Source organism: Haliotis rufescens, unplaced genomic scaffold (assembly GCF_023055435.1).
Source record: "Haliotis rufescens isolate VD_foot unplaced genomic scaffold, xgHalRufe1.0.p SCAF_12, whole genome shotgun sequence".
In the NCBI taxonomy this organism is placed as follows: domain Eukaryota; kingdom Metazoa; phylum Mollusca; class Gastropoda; order Lepetellida; family Haliotidae; genus Haliotis; species Haliotis rufescens.
In genome coordinates, this window is record NW_025963802.1 from 9,849,168 (window position 1) to 9,868,034 (window position 18,867).

Sequence of the window (18,867 nt, forward strand, 5' to 3'; positions counted from 1 at the left end):
TTAATTATGGGCAATTAAATTCTGGAAAAATATATCTGTCGTACATAAACATTTCAGGCTGTCAGCAGAAACCACGAAATTGATCTTTCAACTCTGTTTTTTCCACCAAAATAATATTCTAATAAGAGCCCCTATTTGTAATTTTGAGAGCGCCCTGGGCGCTTATTACGTCGAATACGGTAATCAATAAATTTGAAGATATTACTGAAAATGGGATAATAAAGAGTTATACAGTGACCCTGTTGGTGGTAATGCTAAGTGTTGTGAGAATATACATGACTTTGTATTCTGTATTGTATTGTATTGTATTCACAATGTATTGTATTGTAATGACAATTGTATTTATTGTTTTGATCATTCATTAAGAGTGTTTCAAACACTTGACAATCATACAAGTTCTATCAATACGAACACAGTAAATAAACCAACACTTAATTTGCTTGTGGATAAAACCATTCCTCTTGCAAAATGTGAAAACTTTAAACAGTCACATAGAATCTGGCCTTGAACTTTAAACTTAATTTTCTTTTTGTTATCCAACTGATAAATCTAAAAACATACATAATACTTTCATTTAAGTTTAAGTGATCGTCATTTCAAGAATCTAATCAACTTTACTTCTTTTGAAGATTTTTCCTTCATATTTTGGTTCGTTAATTTTGTTGTGTTGGTTTTTGTATGATCCATGTTCGTATTGGTAGAATATTCAATGTATGTATACTTGTATATAAGTGTTTTAAAGGGGCATTTAGAAGCTGTTGTATCAGTGAATACAGGAATGACTTTTATATAAGTGTTTTAAAGGGGTATCAGGAATGACTTGTATATAAGTGTTTCAAAGGGGTATTTAGAAGCTGTTGTATCAGTGAATACAGGAATGACTTGTATATAAGTGTTTTAAAGGGGTATTTAGAAGCTGTTGTATCAGTGAATACAGGAATGACTTGTATATAAGCTTGACATGTAAATTATGATGACATGAGAGGGTAATTGTCCAAACTTACTGCTGTTTTTTTGTGTGTGTTTTTATAATGTTAATATTTTTAAATTTCATGCACATTTTGTGATTAACACAGAATGCCTACAAATGAATACACTGCTGGTGTATTTGTTCTACTGTTGCCTTTACATATGGCAGCATATCAGTGCAAGTTGACCTTTGTTTATGTTTACATGTGTTGTAATTATGAAGAACTGTAAATCTGGAAAGTTTTGCGCCTTGAATTTTTTGCAAGTGGCTAACAATAGTCTTAACTGTGCCTGGAAAGTTTTGCGACACTCTCTTGATGGGATAACCAATGATCAAAGCTGCTTTTGCTCATGTTTTTTCTATGAGGAGGAAGTCGGCGTGACGAAAGGGTAACTCAGTGTCAGTCAGCGATTTTTAAACTATCGATGCATGTGTTAGAGTTGACAGGGAAGGTTGGAGTGGTGTGTTAATCTCACAGTATAGACTGGCTGGCGTATGTCTGGACTACTACTGACGAGGTGTGGCAGGTGTGGCAGGTGAGTGAACAATCCTGATTAGACGACTGACAATGGGTAATAAGGAAACAGGATGAAAATGACTGTGTCATGAAAATGTTGGGAGTGTGTGTTGCTTGCAGTTTTCACAGTTCTTTCCTTCTCGCAAAACTTTCCAGATTTACACTAATGCCAGCATAATATGGCCAACCTGTCGTCATCAACTGGATTACTGATGTATTCAGATTGGACTGCAGTTGGGGAAGGACATTACTTCCGCCATTTTTGTCCAAGACAGACATACCTAGTAACCATGGTAACTTCTGTTCAACCAATGGAGGTAGGGTAGCCTTGTGGTTAAGGTGTTCACCTGTAATTCTGAAGGCTTAGGTTTGAATCTCTACATGGGTGCAAGGTATGAAATTGAAATGTGTTGAAATATTGCTCACATAAGGTCACCAATGCCACCAGTGTTAGACTGTCTCACAGTCCCTGAACCTTATTATTTTCTTTTCCATCCAGACCTTGCTTTAATGCAAACGCCCTAAATGAAGCAAGTCTAGATTTTCCTCTGAATCTACCATCTCACTGGGGCTCCTTTTCAACTTAAATGGAGTTGTTGGTTTCTATAAACGCTATATATTTTTAGAGCATTACCACCAGTGTCATTGGAATTTGCAACAGTTTTGACTAGGTCTTCAGTGATCCGTGCTTGCTGTAAGATTCGTCTATGCTTGTTGTGAGAGGCGACAGACAGGATCGGGTGGCCAGACTCGCTGACTTGGTTGATGCATGTCATTGACACCAATTGCGTGGTTCGATGCTCATGATGTCAATCACTGGATTGTCTGGTCCAGACTTGATTATTTACAGACCGCTGTCATATAGCTGGAATATTGCAGAGTGCGGCAATAGACAACAAACAAACAAACTAAGCATTACTCCACCAATACCACAGCAGGAGACATCTGAAAGGGCAGCACACATTGTACCCATGTTGGAATCAAACCTGGGCCTATAGTGTGACAAACACATGGACCACTAAGCTACTCTGACTGCATCCATCTGAATCTGAATAATTCCGGTTAATAAACCAGGTTGGCCTGGTGATCAAGTATCAGTGATATTTACTATGACCTGCATAATATGTAACATGCTCTAACAAGGCTTGTTCAGTGGGGTAATGCCTTTAGCTACATACTGACCGGTTTCTGTCATGTCAATATTGATAATGTTGATGACATTTATGTGGATTTATATATCCCTGTATATATTTTTGTTTGGGTAACTGATACGACAGCTCGCTTTTTGCATCAGTTGTATCGCAATTGGAAGGTTTACATTTTTTCGTACTTGGTTTTACTACGTTGTTGCTTAAAGTAGAGAAATAGGATACCTCTTACAGGAAACAGAAATCACGATCTGGGTTTTACTGTTTATGAACAATTCTCTTCGTCCATACATATCTCAAACGTGATTCCCTCCAAGTGAAATGCAGCATTCCATTATTTTCTTACCAGTGTTGATAAGATTTTTCAAACATGGTTATTTTTTGTCAATATTTATACCTATGTCTGTCCATGACCGTCCATGACCGTCCATGCATACCTCATATGAATCCATCCATGACACAGCTGTGATAGCAGGGTAATACTGTAGTTGATATATTGTAATAGCCTAGGACAGTGTCACCATGTACAGTGAAACCCCTTCAGAAGGGACACTGTTAATCTGGAAACCCTGGATGATTGCTGTGAGGAACATCTACATTGAACTGGACATTTCCCCATAACAATGATTCTGTAAATTGTTGGTCTTAACAGTATCATATTTTGCTGACAACCTCCATTTTGTTGCAACATTTTTTCACGCCTTCCCCCCAAATACATGTAAAAGAAATTCAATAATTACACATGACTTGTCTCTTAGGTAATAAGTAAATTACCGTATTCGACGTAATAAGCGCCCAGGGCGCTATTAAAGTTAGAAATAGGGGGCTCTTATTAGAATTTGGGTGGAAAAAAAACAGTATGAAAGATCGTATATTTCGTGGTTTATGCTGACAGCCTGAATGATACAAAAGAAAAGTCTGTGCATATTATACACGACAAACATATTTTTCCAGAATTGAATTGCCTGTAATTCTTGGTGCATACAACACACAAGTGTGTATTATACACGAATAAATAAGTCTTGTGTACATTGATCAATCGGAAGAGGTGCCAATTCGGATTGTTCACCAGCCAATATATTAGCAAATATCACCGTGGGCGCTTATTAGAGCGGGGTGCTTATATATTATGTCGAATATGGTATCATGACAAACTCCTCCCTTCAAATCTCCTAAACACAATCAGTTAAGCGAAATGTTTTATTGCATGTTATTGTATTAACAATGTACTGACAAAGACATCGTGTTGTCAGTTTTTTGTGTTTATGTTCACTGTAGAAATAGTAACAGCTTCTCAGGGTTTGGGTTTTGCTTACAGAAGAGCTCACTTTTTATTCTTGTTGACCAATAGCATTTATGACAATAAACACCTTCAGTGAGAATGTTGTGAATGGCCTGGTCTTGGTCAGTTGGTTGATTAGCATTTTGTCTTGTGTGTTTACATTTGTTAACCTCTTGTCTGTGATATTAATTTTATTTTGTTTTTTAAGAAATATTTATTGTATATTTTTTAGATACAGAAGTTATTACAACCGATTGACTTACTGAACAACAATACCAACTGTGACTTAAATGTTTCCTTTTTTAGTTCAAAGAATTTAGGATTGCTTGACATATTGTACAATGATTAATCTTGTTTACTTTCTGATAAACATCTCTGATGATACTCCGTTTATGGTTGCCAATATACTGAATATTCTAACACTGATATTAAAAGTTTGTCTTTTTCTAGTTCAAAGAACCAATTTAGGATTGCTTGACATATTGTATATTGTTTTTGCTTGTTTACTTTCTGATAAACATCTCTGGTGATACTCCGTTTATGGTTGCCAATATACTGAATATTCTAACATTGATATTAAAAGTTTGTCTTTTTCTAGTTCAAAGAACCAATTTAGGATTGCTTGACATATTGTATATTGTTTTTGCTTGTTTACTTTCTGATAAACATCTCTGGTGATACTCCGTTTATGGTTGCCAATATACTGAATATTCTAACATTGATATTAAAAGTTTGTCTTTTTCTAGTTCAAAGAACCAATTTAGGATTGCTTGACATATTGTACATTGTTTTTGCTTGTTTACTTTCTGATAAACATCTCTGGTGATACTCCGTTTATTGTTGCCAATATACTGAATATTCTAACACTGATATTAAAAGTTTTTCTGTTTGTGAGACATTACAAATATTTGAAAATCATTTTAACCCTCAAAATTTGCTTTTCATAGTTGTTAATAATAATGCATTTATAAAAAACAGTGACTGAAATATCCATTTCTGATACGTAAAGGTCTTATACAGAAAGCAATCTATTTAGATTAACCATTGATAAATGACATTTATGTTACATGAAGCTATCAGTAGTTACATTTGAGAGCTATGGTTAGTGAATATACATCATTGCACTTGTATCACTTCCTTGGCGATATCATTGCACTAGCATTACAATATTTGCTATATCATTGCACTAGCATTACAATATTTGCAATATCATTGCACTAGTGTATGCAATATTGTTGTACTAGTGTAACAATTTTTGCTATATTATTGCACAAATGTTACAATCTTTGCCCAATAATTGTATTAGCATTTGCAAGAAGTTTTAGATACCCTTAACTTTACAGTGGGGTAATTAACGTCTTTTTTCAAATCTACCTTTTCTGGGATAGATACTCTTCTAGACATGTGACCTTGGAATGTATCATTAATGTATGAAATTAAAAAGGAGAGTCTTTTTGATTCAACATTTTGTTCTATTTATGAAAATATACATGTGGATGACTGGTAATAATGCTATTTTGTAGATTAATGTATGTATGTATGTTAAAGCAAATTAGTCTATTTTGTTTAAGAATCTGTTTATTTTGTGAAGGTATTGATTTACCTGTCTTTTATGTGTAGTGGTATATACACACTCCAATAGCTAGGTAATCAAAATACACAATATGCAGACCACGGTGCAACCATATGTGATATAATAATACTTGACTGTGTAACAAAAATATGAAAAAATGAGACAATTGTACAAATTCACAAATAAATGATATGATGATTTCTGTTTTGTTCTTGTCATGCATTGGTTACAGTGTGTATCTAGTGTGTATCTAGTATGTATCTAGTGTGTATCTAGTGTGTAATCCTGTATAGTAAGACTTCGCCTTGTCTTGACAGTCTGGCAATTATGTTATAGTGAAAAAAAAGGCTTTAAATTTTCAACCATTTTCTGGGAGTGTTTGAACTGACTGTCAGTGCAAGGCCCTGTGAAGATCTGGGTTAGAATACATCTTCAGCAACCCATGCTTGCGGTAACAGGTGACTATGCTTGCGGTAACAGGTGACTATGCTTGCCGTAACAGGCGACTATGCTTGTCATAACAGGTGACTATGCTTGCCGTAACAGGTGACTATGCTTGTCGTAACAGATGACTGTGCTTGCCGTAACAGGTGACTATGCTTGTCGTAACAGGTGACTATGCTTGCCGTAACAGGTGACTGTGCTTGCCGTAACAGGTGACTGTGCTTGCCGTAACAGGTAACAAACGGGATCGGGTAGTCAGGCTCGCTGAATTGGTTGATGCATGTCATCGCATCCCAATTGTGAGATCATGTGACTTTTAACAAGTAAAATAAAATGAACACTAGAAGCATATTAAAAGTCTCTTTATATACTTTAAATGTAAAACCTCTCAGGTCTTACATCAAAGTAGTACCTCGGATGGGTACTATGAGCAAGATGCCGACAATACTAGAGCCTGAAGTGACGGCAGGTTTATATTTTTAACTTGAGACTAATACATGTAGGTTGAGTCACATCTTACCCAGTCCTTTCAACAATTTCTGTATATTTATCATCCATTTTATTTTTGAAAAGTCTACACAGTTATGTATTCATTGTTCGGTTGATATTGACCACCAAAACCAAATCTGACCGAACACTTCTGATAGACACAGACAGACAATATGTTGAGAGTATTGAGGAGAAAAAGGCTTTGCTTTAACCTGCATGCATTATATATGATTAACTGTGATAGAAAGTGGCATTTGGGGAGATATAATAGTATAACACATTATCTAATCCTATTTAACTGTGACTGTTTACTGATTTCGACAGCCTGGACCAAGTAAAAAAATCACGGACCAAACCTGATAGAGATTTCAGAGAAAAAACGTTATCTCTTTATAGGTTGTGTTTGCTTTTCAGTACGATGAACTGTGAGATAATAATGTGGGATGTATGAAGATATGAACGTGTTGTATCTCAACTCAACTGTCCAGGCACTTTCAGTGAGTAAGTGGGTCGGGTTTAACGCCACTTTGAACAGTATTCCAGTTATATCACCACGTGTCAGCTTAATGTGGGAGGAAAGCCCGAAGTGATGCAGGTCTCAGACATTTACCACTTAGGTGAAACCTACGAGCACGGGTATGGTGCTGACAAACCTAGAAACATAATTGGGGCGAACCAGGATTCAACCCACAATCATAGGTTTCTGGTGTGCCTAAGGGACGCAACTCTACACAGTGAATTGCGGCGCCTTAGACGAGTGGGCGACCTGTGCAGGCACTTTGATGAATCCCAAGTACACATCTTATGTTTTATATTTTATGCTTTGTAACAAGATCGGACTTGATGACTCTTATATGTAATGACATTTTCAGCGTCTGTTTGACCGCCTCCGTGGTCTAGTGGTAGAGCGCCCGGTTCCGGGGTTTGATCCCTGCCGCATCATACCAAAACATGTTAAAAGATGTACTTGTTACCCAGCCTGGCGCTCGGCATTAAGGGGCTAAAAAACAGGGACTGGTCGGCTCGGAGTCAGTATAGTGTGTCTGCGTTCGGTATTCATGTTAAAACAATGGTATCTCAATGAGCTGGATGACACAATCCAGTGATTCATATTGTAAAAAACCATGCACGCCGTCAGGTATGATGACACGCTATCAACCAAGTCACTGAGCCTAGCCACCCGATCACCTGGCCCAGTTGCCTAAGGCGCCACAATTCGCTGTGCAGAGTTGCGTCCCTTGGGCACGCCAGAAACCTATTATTGTGGGTTCGAATCACGATTCGTCCTGATTGTTTCTAGGTTTGTCAGCACCATACCCATGCTCGTGGGTTTCACCAAAGTGGTAAACGTCTGAGACCTGCATCACTTCGGGCTTTCCTCCCACATTAAGCTGACACGCTGTGATATATCTGGAATACTGTGAAAAGCAGCATTAAACCCAACTCACTCACTCACTAAAGTGGCCATGGAAAACAAAAACCTGCTTGTTCAAGGGTAACAAGGGTATTTTGCACATAATGTGTATATTTATAGAATAATCGCTATGTATCCTGTATTGATGTTATGTCCCAACTCTACATCGTAACTATTGACAAATCGTTGCAGTTGGTAAAAATCATTATTTATTGTTTTGTACCCGCTATCTTCAGGTTGGAGTTAGGCAGGGAACCTATCGATAGTTGAAGGCACATATCCACCAATCACAACAGAGATATAATTCCATTTAAGTGGGTGATAGCCAATACATGCTTGTCATGAATTCAAACAATAAGTAATTTCAAACCAAATTTCACATAAACTAACATTTAGTATAGACAACAAACTCGTGACCTTGCTGTTGTTCCTCACATTTTCTAGGAAGTTGTGAATTGAGTCATTGTCCCCCAGTTCCATCAGGCATCTTATTGTAGTCGCTCGCTCGGGGCAGCCTACCACTGGCAAAAGGATATCCCGCTGCCTTGGGTGCACATGTTTAATTTCATCCCAACGTCCAACTAACCAATGATAAATATATATAACATCAATGCCAGACGAAAATAGATTTCATTGAGCGTAAAAGGGAAAAGAGCGGTGAAAATTATGTGAATTGATCACTGGAAATCAGTGATGACACACCTGAATATGTATAGTGTCGTAAACTGGTTCATAATCATGCATAGCATTTGAATTGTTTAGATGACCACAATTGCCACGCTAGGATCGTACGCAAGACGCATAAATCTTCATACAAATTGTTCTTTGTATAACATGTGAATACAAGGGTGGATCCAGCATTTTAGAAAGGGAGGGGTCCAAAATGTTAAAATACCCTTCATTTGACAATCGTTTTGCTCAAAGGATCCCGACGGCGGCGCACGCAAGGATTGGAGCCGGACACCAGGCCAGCAAGATTCAGACATCACGCCTTCCAGGCCTGTCAAATCGTTGCAGGTAATAGGGCGTAATACTATATTATGTTACCCATTCTGTGCTGTCTGGCAGAGATGGATGGACATTCTACCTACAGTAAAACACAATTAAAACGAAACCAAAGGGGTTGTTGAACTTAGTTCGTTAGATCCAAATTTTCCTCATTTTGGATTTCTCCGCACCAAGTCTTTGCAACATTGAAGGATAAAACCAAAGTATCCAATTCAAGATGCAAAGAATGACGAAGGAGCAGCATGCATCATATTTAATATTACCAAATTTTTAAAATTATAATCTGCATACGTTTCACAACGACCGAGGCTCCAGTTGTCCATTTACCTCTTGAATATGTTAACAATCCAAGGAAAACAATGGCATTGACATAAACAGACGTAAAGGAACACGAAGTGACATGTAAGTGACAATCGTGTACCGTTAGGAATAACTATTATCTATAATATCAACACTTTCTAGATATGACACCTTCCAAATATCTGCATGAATGTCAATACACGTCCAGGTTTGTCGGGGGCGGTCGGGTAGCCTAGTGGTTAAAGCGTTCGCTCGTCACGCCGAAGACCCGGGTTCGATTCCCGACATGGGTACAATGTGTGAAGCCCATTTCTGGTGTCCCCCGCCGTGATATTGCTGGAATATTGCTAAAAGCGGCGTAAAACCATGCTCACTCACTCACTCACTCACTCACTCCAGGTTTGTCGGCCGATCAAATTTCACGAACTGAAATAACATGTCTGCAGAAATCACCAAATAAAAATTGTAAAACAAAATGATGAAAACAAGAGAAATAAATTTCCAGTATTTCAATAGTAAAATGACTTTTAAATATTGTGGTATAACTGTTGCTGTGATCTTTCTGAAAACGTGACTTTTGGTCACCCTCTCTTAAACACAACCCCCAAATCACAGATTTTGTTGTTAGCGGCATTCGTAGGAAGTGACGATTAAGAGTTATACCCCTTGGAAAATGGCAGCGCCCATGACAAAGCAACAAACTGACAGCTGACATTCAATGTGCATGCAGACTAACACTGACTGGAGTACTGACCTACAAAGTTTATTGAGGTGCCTGAATAATCTTATGATTAGTATTTCTTTGAGGTTGAATGCACAATTATTTAAATGTGTGCACGAAATCTTTATCACGATGACCCGATAAACAGCTGATAAAGTATCGTATAGGCCAAATGCTGTTCCGTAATTGCTGTCATTGGGTGATCAGCTGTGAGAACTGGTGTCTTTTTTACATGCAACCGTGAGCCAAATGTAGAGAATGTTTCATTCATTCATGAACTGATCATGTTCATAAACACAAACTAAGTCGTACACAAGAGATTATGCAGTTCAACATGTACAATATAGGCGAAATCTTCCAATTATTAATGTAAGCAACATTCAGCATTTTCATGTACAAGAATGCGTAGCTGACAAGCTGCACCCAAAAAGTACATACACAAATATTGACCCATGTATATCCTACGATGCCAAAGCCTCTAACATTATGTTAACTTATATTACCATTCAAATTTTTTAATTCATTATACAATTTTTTTATTTTTAATATATCTTATATTTAACATTCATTTATGATTCAGACAATAATACTGATATTATCAGCTGAATCACATCCCAGCATCAAAAAGGCATGACTAGCAGGGTTACGGCACATCTGGTCCAGCCATAGAAACTTACTCTTTTACATGCAGTTTTGTAATTTTGTTGTGTTAAGAAAAATCAACAGTTGCTTTCAGAGTCATTTTTTACTTGTTTATGAAAAATATTTTTATTTCATTCTTTTGTTTCTGGTTTCATCATGTTTTGCTTTACTTGGTTGACCTGAAAAATTGGTAAAAATGGTAAACTACATCATCAGTATTGCACTCTTGTACACACTACATTCCTCCACTTTAAGACCGAAAAGTATGTGGTAAATCTGCTAAAAAGAGTCCAGGGATCCATAAGGATTGTTCATCTCTTACAGGAAGTGTATGGTGTTGAGGAATGATGACAGGCTTCCAGGAGTTGGTGAAGAAGGTTTACAGGAATGATGACATCACCAAGTCACCAGCAGATGACCGCACTTATCGGTGTTTAGAACTGATCAACGGGATGACAGTATTCCTGGTCAGTGACCCTAACACTGACCGATCAGCTGCTGCACTCGATGTCCATATTGGCAAGTACAAACAGTGACCATGCATATACTGATCTATATATCATGATATATGTAGTAACAATTGCTGGCGTCTGACAAGGATACATGTCAACTTACCCCCTCTTCATGCAAAAAACCATGACTGAATTAAGCGTCCTGCTCCAATAAGTGCTTCCTCCTTTTTGTGCTCTATATATAAAGGACTTCATTTGTTTTCCTTTGTATTTTCTTTTAGAACATCATGTAAAAATAAAGCAATATGATTGACCCTAAGTTTGAAATCTGTGTGATCAGAATCATGTTACGTTTTGGACAAGTCATATTGTTTGTTGTTGCTAGGTAACATGAGTGACCCAGGAGAGCTGCCCGGTCTGGCTCACTTCTGTGAACACATGTTGTTCCTGGGGACAGAGAAGGTACAGTCATAGACTCATGTGTTGCAACGTGTGCCTCTTGTCACCATGGTTAACTCATAAATGAAACAAAATCTAATGTAAGATGAGACCTTGTTTGATATTAGTTCATTATTGAAGATGATATGATGATGATGATGATGATGATGATGCAAGATATATGAAACAAGATCTAATAAAAGATGGAACATTTGTGTTGTATTGGATAAATCTTGGTGATGACAACAATGGCGATGATGATCATGATAACGATGATGATGTTAATGCTACTGCTGATAATGACAATGATGATGTGAAATATATAAAGCAAGATGTAATATAAGCCATGATAAGGACCTTATTTGATATTTTATGAATGATGATGATGATGATGATGATGATGTGAAATATATAAAGCAAGATGTAATATAAGCCATGATAAGGACCTTATTTGATATTTTATGAATGATGATGATGATGATGATGATGATGATGATGATACTTGCCTGAGTTGGTTGTATCCTCACTTTACTGTAAAAGTCTACTGTTGTGAGATGAAACTTTTTGGTTACACTATTAACATGCTTAACAAGGTTGTAACATTCTTCATCAAATAGTGTTTTTGTTTTTTCCCAGTTCCCCAATGAAAATGAGTATGGGAAAGTAAGTATTGCAACATTCATTATCAGCAATGATTATTATTTAATCATATTCAATAGTGTATTCCACAGATTTGAAGAAACAATATTATGCACATCCTGTTTTTAAACACAAATAACCAAAAAAATATTAAACTCCATATTTTGCTTTTGAATGTAGATATTGAAGAACTTATTTATTATTATAACTTATCATTAACGCAACATATATTTTGTATATGGTTTTACTAATTTTGAGTACTTGTATTGATACATATATGTTTTTATGAAGTTCCTGAATGAACATGGGGGTGGCAGCAATGCAAGCACCTCCACAGAACACACCACGTATCACTTCAATGTCGGACCAGAACATCTTGCCGGAGCACTGGACAGGTGACATTTTACATTGTGTATTTGGGGCGGTCGGGTAGCCTAGTGGTTAAAGCGTTCGCTCGTCACGCCGAAGACCCAGGTTCGATTACCAACATGGGTACAATGTGTGAAGCCCATTTCTGGTGTCCCCCACCGTGATATTGCTGGAATATTGCTTAAAGCGGCGTAAAACCTCACTCACTCACTTCATTGTGTATTTAACAGAGTATTTCTATGCTTATCAGTTATGTATACATAAATCACAGGCCTAAGGTAATCACTATAGGAACATGAAGACTCCCCAGCTCCCTGTCCATCCTTAGTGATGTCTTGAACACATACTGAAACTAACACCTGATGATGTTTATTAATAATTCATAAATCATAAGAATTACTGAAATACTGAGCAATACTGGTTAGCAGTTACTGGAAGTACAGTCAAGTCCTGTTAATCCGACATTGTTGGTTGCATATGATTATGTCAGATTAACGAGTATGTTGGATAAACGATATTGGGTAGTATCAACGTTTGTGATCGGAAATTGGACATCCTGTCAGTAATTTCATTGGTCGGTCAAAGTTCGCGAAAGGTCGTTCTGACGTGACCTGTAATGGGATGTCTTAAGCGGTAGCGAGAATGTGTATTCGATTTTAATGAGATTGAGGTAATCTAGGCATGTGATTAATCCTGTTTTGTGTATTTAAAAAAATAATTGTTTATTGTTAAGCAAGTTTATCTCTGCAGCCGTTGATATATGCAGCTACTCGCCGACTCGTCTTGCATCAAAACACGGGTCTTTGTACTCGCGACCAGCTGATCACTGTGTCGGACTAACGAGACTGAGTAATGAGTGATTTCAGCATTTCGTTGCAAATTTAATAAGGTGTGTCTGAGTTGAAGTGTGAGACTGTCGGATTAACAGGTGTAAATAGCACTGATTAAATCGAGACCCATCATTTGTGTCGGCTAAAGCCGATTGTCGGATAAATGAGTGTCGGATTAACGAGACTTGACTGTACATGATAATGTGCTTTAGAATTTGTTCCTATGTATGATGTAACCAGAAAAACAGAGGGAAACCAGAAATTACCTGCACACATTGTACCCAAGTTCTTTAAAAGAATATACCGGTATTCTTAGTCAGCTTTTCAAGTATTGTTTGAGCCCTTGAAACGTATGTTGTTCATAAGAGGCAACTTACTGAATTGGGTGGCCAGGCTTGGTGACTTTGTTGATTGCGTGTCATCCTACCCTGATGACATGGATCAGTGCTCGTTATATCATTGACTGGATAGTCAGGCCAAGCCTCAATTTCTTCCAGGGTACTGTCATATTACAGGAATGATACTGAGTGTGGCGTTTAACAACAAACTGACAAGTATCATTTAATGCTGCAGATTTGCTCAGTTTTTCCTGTGTCCTCTGTTCACGGAGTCTGCGACGGAGAGAGAGGTGAACGCTGTCAACTCGGAGAATGACAAGAATGTGAAGAACGATGCTCGGAGACTGTACCAGCTTGGTAGGATGTTGTCTCACCCACAACACCCCTACGGAAGGTTCGGCACAGGTGGGGAGATGTTATGGGCATTTGGATGTGCTTGAATATTGAGTTTTGCTATGAAAGTATATTCATGATCATATATATGTATACTGCCATTACTTCAAGCAAATTTGTTAGGTGTGTGTAGAAGTCAGTGTTTGAAATAATTTTGATACCCAACAAGACAGTAGGGCAGGTGACCCACAAACGTTGCCTGCCCATCTTCAAAATTACCTGCCCGCATTCAGACATTCGCTAAAAATAAGAAACAAATCGCATCTTGATTCAGTTGAAATAATGCACACAGTGAGTTACTTGAGAATCTACGAGGAGTTATAATAAACCTGAATACATAAATAGTCTGAAAATTACCTCAGGCAGGTGGAGGAAAATTTCATGCAGCCCAACAGAAAAGTTACCAGCCATTTACCAGTTATTTGGGAAACTGATTGAAGTTGTTTTGTTTTTGTTTTCTCCTGGTCAGACATTTTTCAGATTTAGGAAAGAAAAGCTCCCATGTAAGGGAAATAACCAACATTTCCTGTAGAAGTCTATGGTAGTGGCTGACTTATCCTGTCAAGTGTTAAAACATACGATGTTCTATACAGGTAACAAAGACACCCTGGACGTGATCCCGAAGCAGAACGGCACCGATGTCCGGGCGGAGCTTCTCAAGTTCCATGCCAGGTTCTACTCCTCCAACATCATGCAGCTGTGTGTGGTGGGGCAAGGTGACTGCTTCTGTCAGGAGACTTTCAGGGCGGAGGAGGATGTACCATCATCCATGTACTATCATCATCCATGTGCTATCATCATCCATATACTATCATCATCCATGTACTATCATCATCCATGTACTATCATCATCCATGTACTATCATCATCCATGTACTATCATCATCCATGTACTACCATCATCCATGTACTATCATCATCCATGTACTATCATCATCCATGTACATCATCCATGTACTATCATCATCCATGTACTATCATCATCCATGTACTATCATCATCCATGTACATCATCCATGTACTATCATCATCCATGTACTATCATCATCCATGTACTATCATCTTCCATGTACATCATCCATGTACTATCATCATCTATGTACTATCATCATCCATGTACTATCATCATCCATGTACTATCATCATCCATGTGCTATCATCATCCATGTACTATCATCATCCATGTACTACCATCATCCATGTACTATCATCATCCATGTACTATCATCATCCATGTACATCATCCATGTACTATCATCATCCATGTACTATCATCATCCATGTACTATCATCATCTATGTACTATCATCATCCATATACTACCATAATCCATGTACTATCATTATCCATGTACTATCATCATCCATGTACTACCATCAACCATATACTACCATCATCCATGTACTATCATCATCCATGTACTATCATCATCCATGTACTATCATCATCTATGTACTATCATCATCCATGTACTATCATCATCCATGTACTATCATCATCCATGTACTATCATCATCCATGTACTATCATCATCCATGTACTATCATCATCCATGTACTATCATCATCTATGTACTATCATCATCCATATACTACCATAATCCATGTACTATCATTATCCATGTACTATCATCATCCATATACTACCATCATCCATGTACTATCATCAGCCATGTACGACCATCATCCATGTACTACCATCATCCATATTCTACCATCATCCATGTACTACCATCATCCATGTACTATCATCATCCATGTACTACCATCATCCATGTACTACCATCATCCATGTGCTATCGTTACACTGGTCATCTGTCATCTGACAGGAATAATGAGTCACCTCCTTTTATTGTGTCTTCATGAGAAAAAGTATGCACACCTACAGTGAAAGATGTTTGATTAAGATTAATATCAGTATATTATTATTTATATCTGCATGGTGTTCTTGCAGAGTCCTTGGATGAACTGAGTGAGATGACGGTCAGGCTGTTCTCTGGTGTGGAGAACAAGAACATCCAAATCCCGGAGTGGCCAGAACACCCGTATCAGGTGGAACAACTACAGGTATAGCATCCCCTCCATGTGTATGTAGAAAGTGTCAGTGTTCTCTGGTGTGTATGTGGCAGGGCATCGAGTCGTCCCACAGATGACATCCTTACCTTGTCAGCTTGCTGACGGGGTTAACCTCTTTGGTTATGTGGACAAGGCTTCCGACCTCGGATCAGAAGGTCCGTGGTTCGAATCCCATCACGAGACTCGGATATTTTATGGCCGCAACATTGGCGCCCAACGTTGGGCTGAGCACTTTCATATTAAATTTTAGCATAATAAGCCTCAGTACCCTACTATGCGGCCTGGGACGTGCCTTCTGTTGACGGGGAAGTATGTAGCAGGGCGTGGAGTCATCCCACAGATTACATCCTTACCTTGTCAGCTTGCTGACGGGGCTAGCCTCTTTGGTCATGTGGACAAGGCGTCCGACCTCAGATCAGAAGGCCCGTGGTTCTAATCGGAAATTTTATGGCCGCTACATATACACCAAAAAGCTAACTTGTCCATGCATTGGAAGCTGACCAATATTGGTGGACACAGTGACACATGCAGTCACCAGTAGTTGCAGTATAGCAGCACCATGGTTTAGTGGTATAAGACATTCACAGGAATAACAGACAACCCTGTGTGGTGCAGTATGTTTCCTTCTTGTGATGACCTGTGAATATCCGGGGTAGAATAGGTCTTCAGCAACCCATGTTTGCCGTAAAAGGTGACTATGCTTATCATAAGAGGCGACTAACGGGATCGGGTGATCAGGCTGCTGACTTGGTTGATGCATGTCATCGGATCCCAATTGCGTGGATCGATGTTCATGATATCAATGACTGGATTGTCTGGTCCAGACTCGATTATTTACAGACCGCCATCATATAGCAGAAATATTGCTGAGTGCGGCGTTAAACAACAAACAAACCTGTGATTCTTATCTTCATGTCATCATCTGTTGTCCTCAGAGAAAGATCTGTGTGGTGCCGGTGAAGGATGTCCGCTCACTGACCGTCACCTGGCCGATACCGGATGTCTCCCAGTACTACCACTCCAAGGTATAGTCACAGCTTTTGTTATGTGGCGTTTTATTATCCCCCGCCCAACGAAGTTGGCGGGGGAATATGGGCTCCATCCGTCCGTCACGTTTCGTTTCTGGAGCATAACTCATAAACCGTTCAATATTTTTTCATCAAACTTTGCACGTCTGTCAGGTACATGCTGAACTGGTGCCCTCTGCTATTTAGAAATTTTAGAATTTTTAATTTTTTTCGTTTCCATGGCAGCAAGATGGACTTAGGTTCTGTGAGGGTAGGGTTCGTTTCCGGAGCATAACTCAACAGGGGCGGGGGATATAGCCACTTTAGTGGCAAACTCTTGTATGAACTTGTATTATGCCATAGGAATATAGGATTATTATGAATATATGAAGTGTGAATGTACAACTCATAATGTTGCTAACAATCATACATGCACTGAGTATATTGAAACACATTCCAGATAAATATTTTTCATAAGAAATGATGTATAGTTGTCTTGTATGGCAGTCCTAACCCTGTCTCTGCCACCATTGCTTTGTTGATACTTCTAGGTATACTGATATATTTTGATATACCAGTATATCACTGACCGTAAATAACAGGTTGTTCAATTACCTTTGTGAAACTGTAACGTGGAATTATTTGATGACAGTAGGGGAGTTGTGAAATGTGATTTCAAGATCAGTGGATTGCGGCTTGTTGGTATCCAGTTAGGATATTTGGGAAGAACTGGTCCCATGTGGTGCCTTAGTGGATGGGGGAGTCAGGATCGGTGTCTTAGTTCATTGCGTGTCATTGAACGCCAATGTCATGGTACATTGCTCATAATATCAACCACTGGTTTGTTTGGTCCAGACTTGTTTATTTACAGACTGACATGTTAAACCTGATATGTTGCAGAGTGGTAAACAACATTCAGTCACTGTTGTGAAGCTGTAGTAATGAATCTGTTTAATGAATCTGTTGCAGCCTGCCAGCTACCTCAGCCATCTCCTCGGACATGAAGGGCCAGGAAGTCTCCTGTCTCAGCTCAAACTGGAAGGTAACAAAATTCGCCTCGAAATGCAAAATTCAATAGACATAATTCACTGATCAGGGATTTACCTGGGAGTCTCAGTCATGTTTGTGAACAGGACAGTCATGTGACAAAACACAGCCTGGCAGCAATCTGGAACCAGTGTACTCATCACACATCAAATGAATAGTAACTGTCACAAGAGGCGACTAACGGGATCGGGTGGCCAGGCTCACTGACTTGGTTGATGCATGTCATTGTATCCCAATTGCGTAGATTGATGCTCATGATGTCAATCACTGAATTGTCTGGTCCAGACTCGATTATTCACAGACCGGCATCATATAGCTGGAATATTAGCTGGAATATATTGCTGGAGTCTGGCGTTAAACAGACACACAAACAAATAATGAACTTTTCTGCCACTTTTGCATTCTTATGTTTAAGGCATACAGAGTTTGTTCTTGCTTCATGAATAGAGTTGCAACATCTGAAATAAGTTACCCAGAGTAATAACTTGAATGTTTGAAGGAGCCATTGGAGTGAAAGTGTTTGACATTGTTTTCTAGGTTGGAGTAATTCCCTGACAGCCGGCAGGAAGAGTGGTGCCAGAGGGTTTGCGTTCTTCTATGTCAAAGTGGATCTCACAGAAGATGGTCTAGGTACTGTACTGAGCTTACTGTGTGCACATCTTGTGTGTGCAGGATGCTGGCATAACGTTATACATTTTGTTATGACTGTTATTTTAGTATTTAAATTGAATTGACAACAGCCACCAGTTAAGTTTGAACTATTTGAAAACC

At 38.5% G+C, this 18,867-nt stretch overlaps 1 protein-coding gene across 1 annotated transcript in view; it reads left to right on the top strand.

The window, feature by feature from the left end:
* Positions 1-9,813: 9,813 nt before the first annotated feature.
* Positions 9,814-18,867, top strand: part of LOC124143872 (insulin-degrading enzyme-like) — a 42,396-nt gene continuing 33,342 nt past the window's right edge. Inside the window, exons 1-11 of the mRNA XM_046513020.2 lie at positions 9,814-9,916; positions 10,833-11,027; positions 11,346-11,422; positions 12,035-12,061; positions 12,329-12,432; positions 13,810-13,979; positions 14,561-14,683; positions 15,921-16,033; positions 16,978-17,067; positions 18,019-18,091; positions 18,634-18,726. Coding sequence (XP_046368976.2) covers positions 10,853-11,027; positions 11,346-11,422; positions 12,035-12,061; positions 12,329-12,432; positions 13,810-13,979; positions 14,561-14,683; positions 15,921-16,033; positions 16,978-17,067; positions 18,019-18,091; positions 18,634-18,726 — 1,045 coding nt within the window. The 5' untranslated portion in view covers positions 9,814-9,916; positions 10,833-10,852. The remainder of the gene's footprint in view (positions 9,917-10,832; positions 11,028-11,345; positions 11,423-12,034; positions 12,062-12,328; positions 12,433-13,809; positions 13,980-14,560; positions 14,684-15,920; positions 16,034-16,977; positions 17,068-18,018; positions 18,092-18,633; positions 18,727-18,867) is intronic.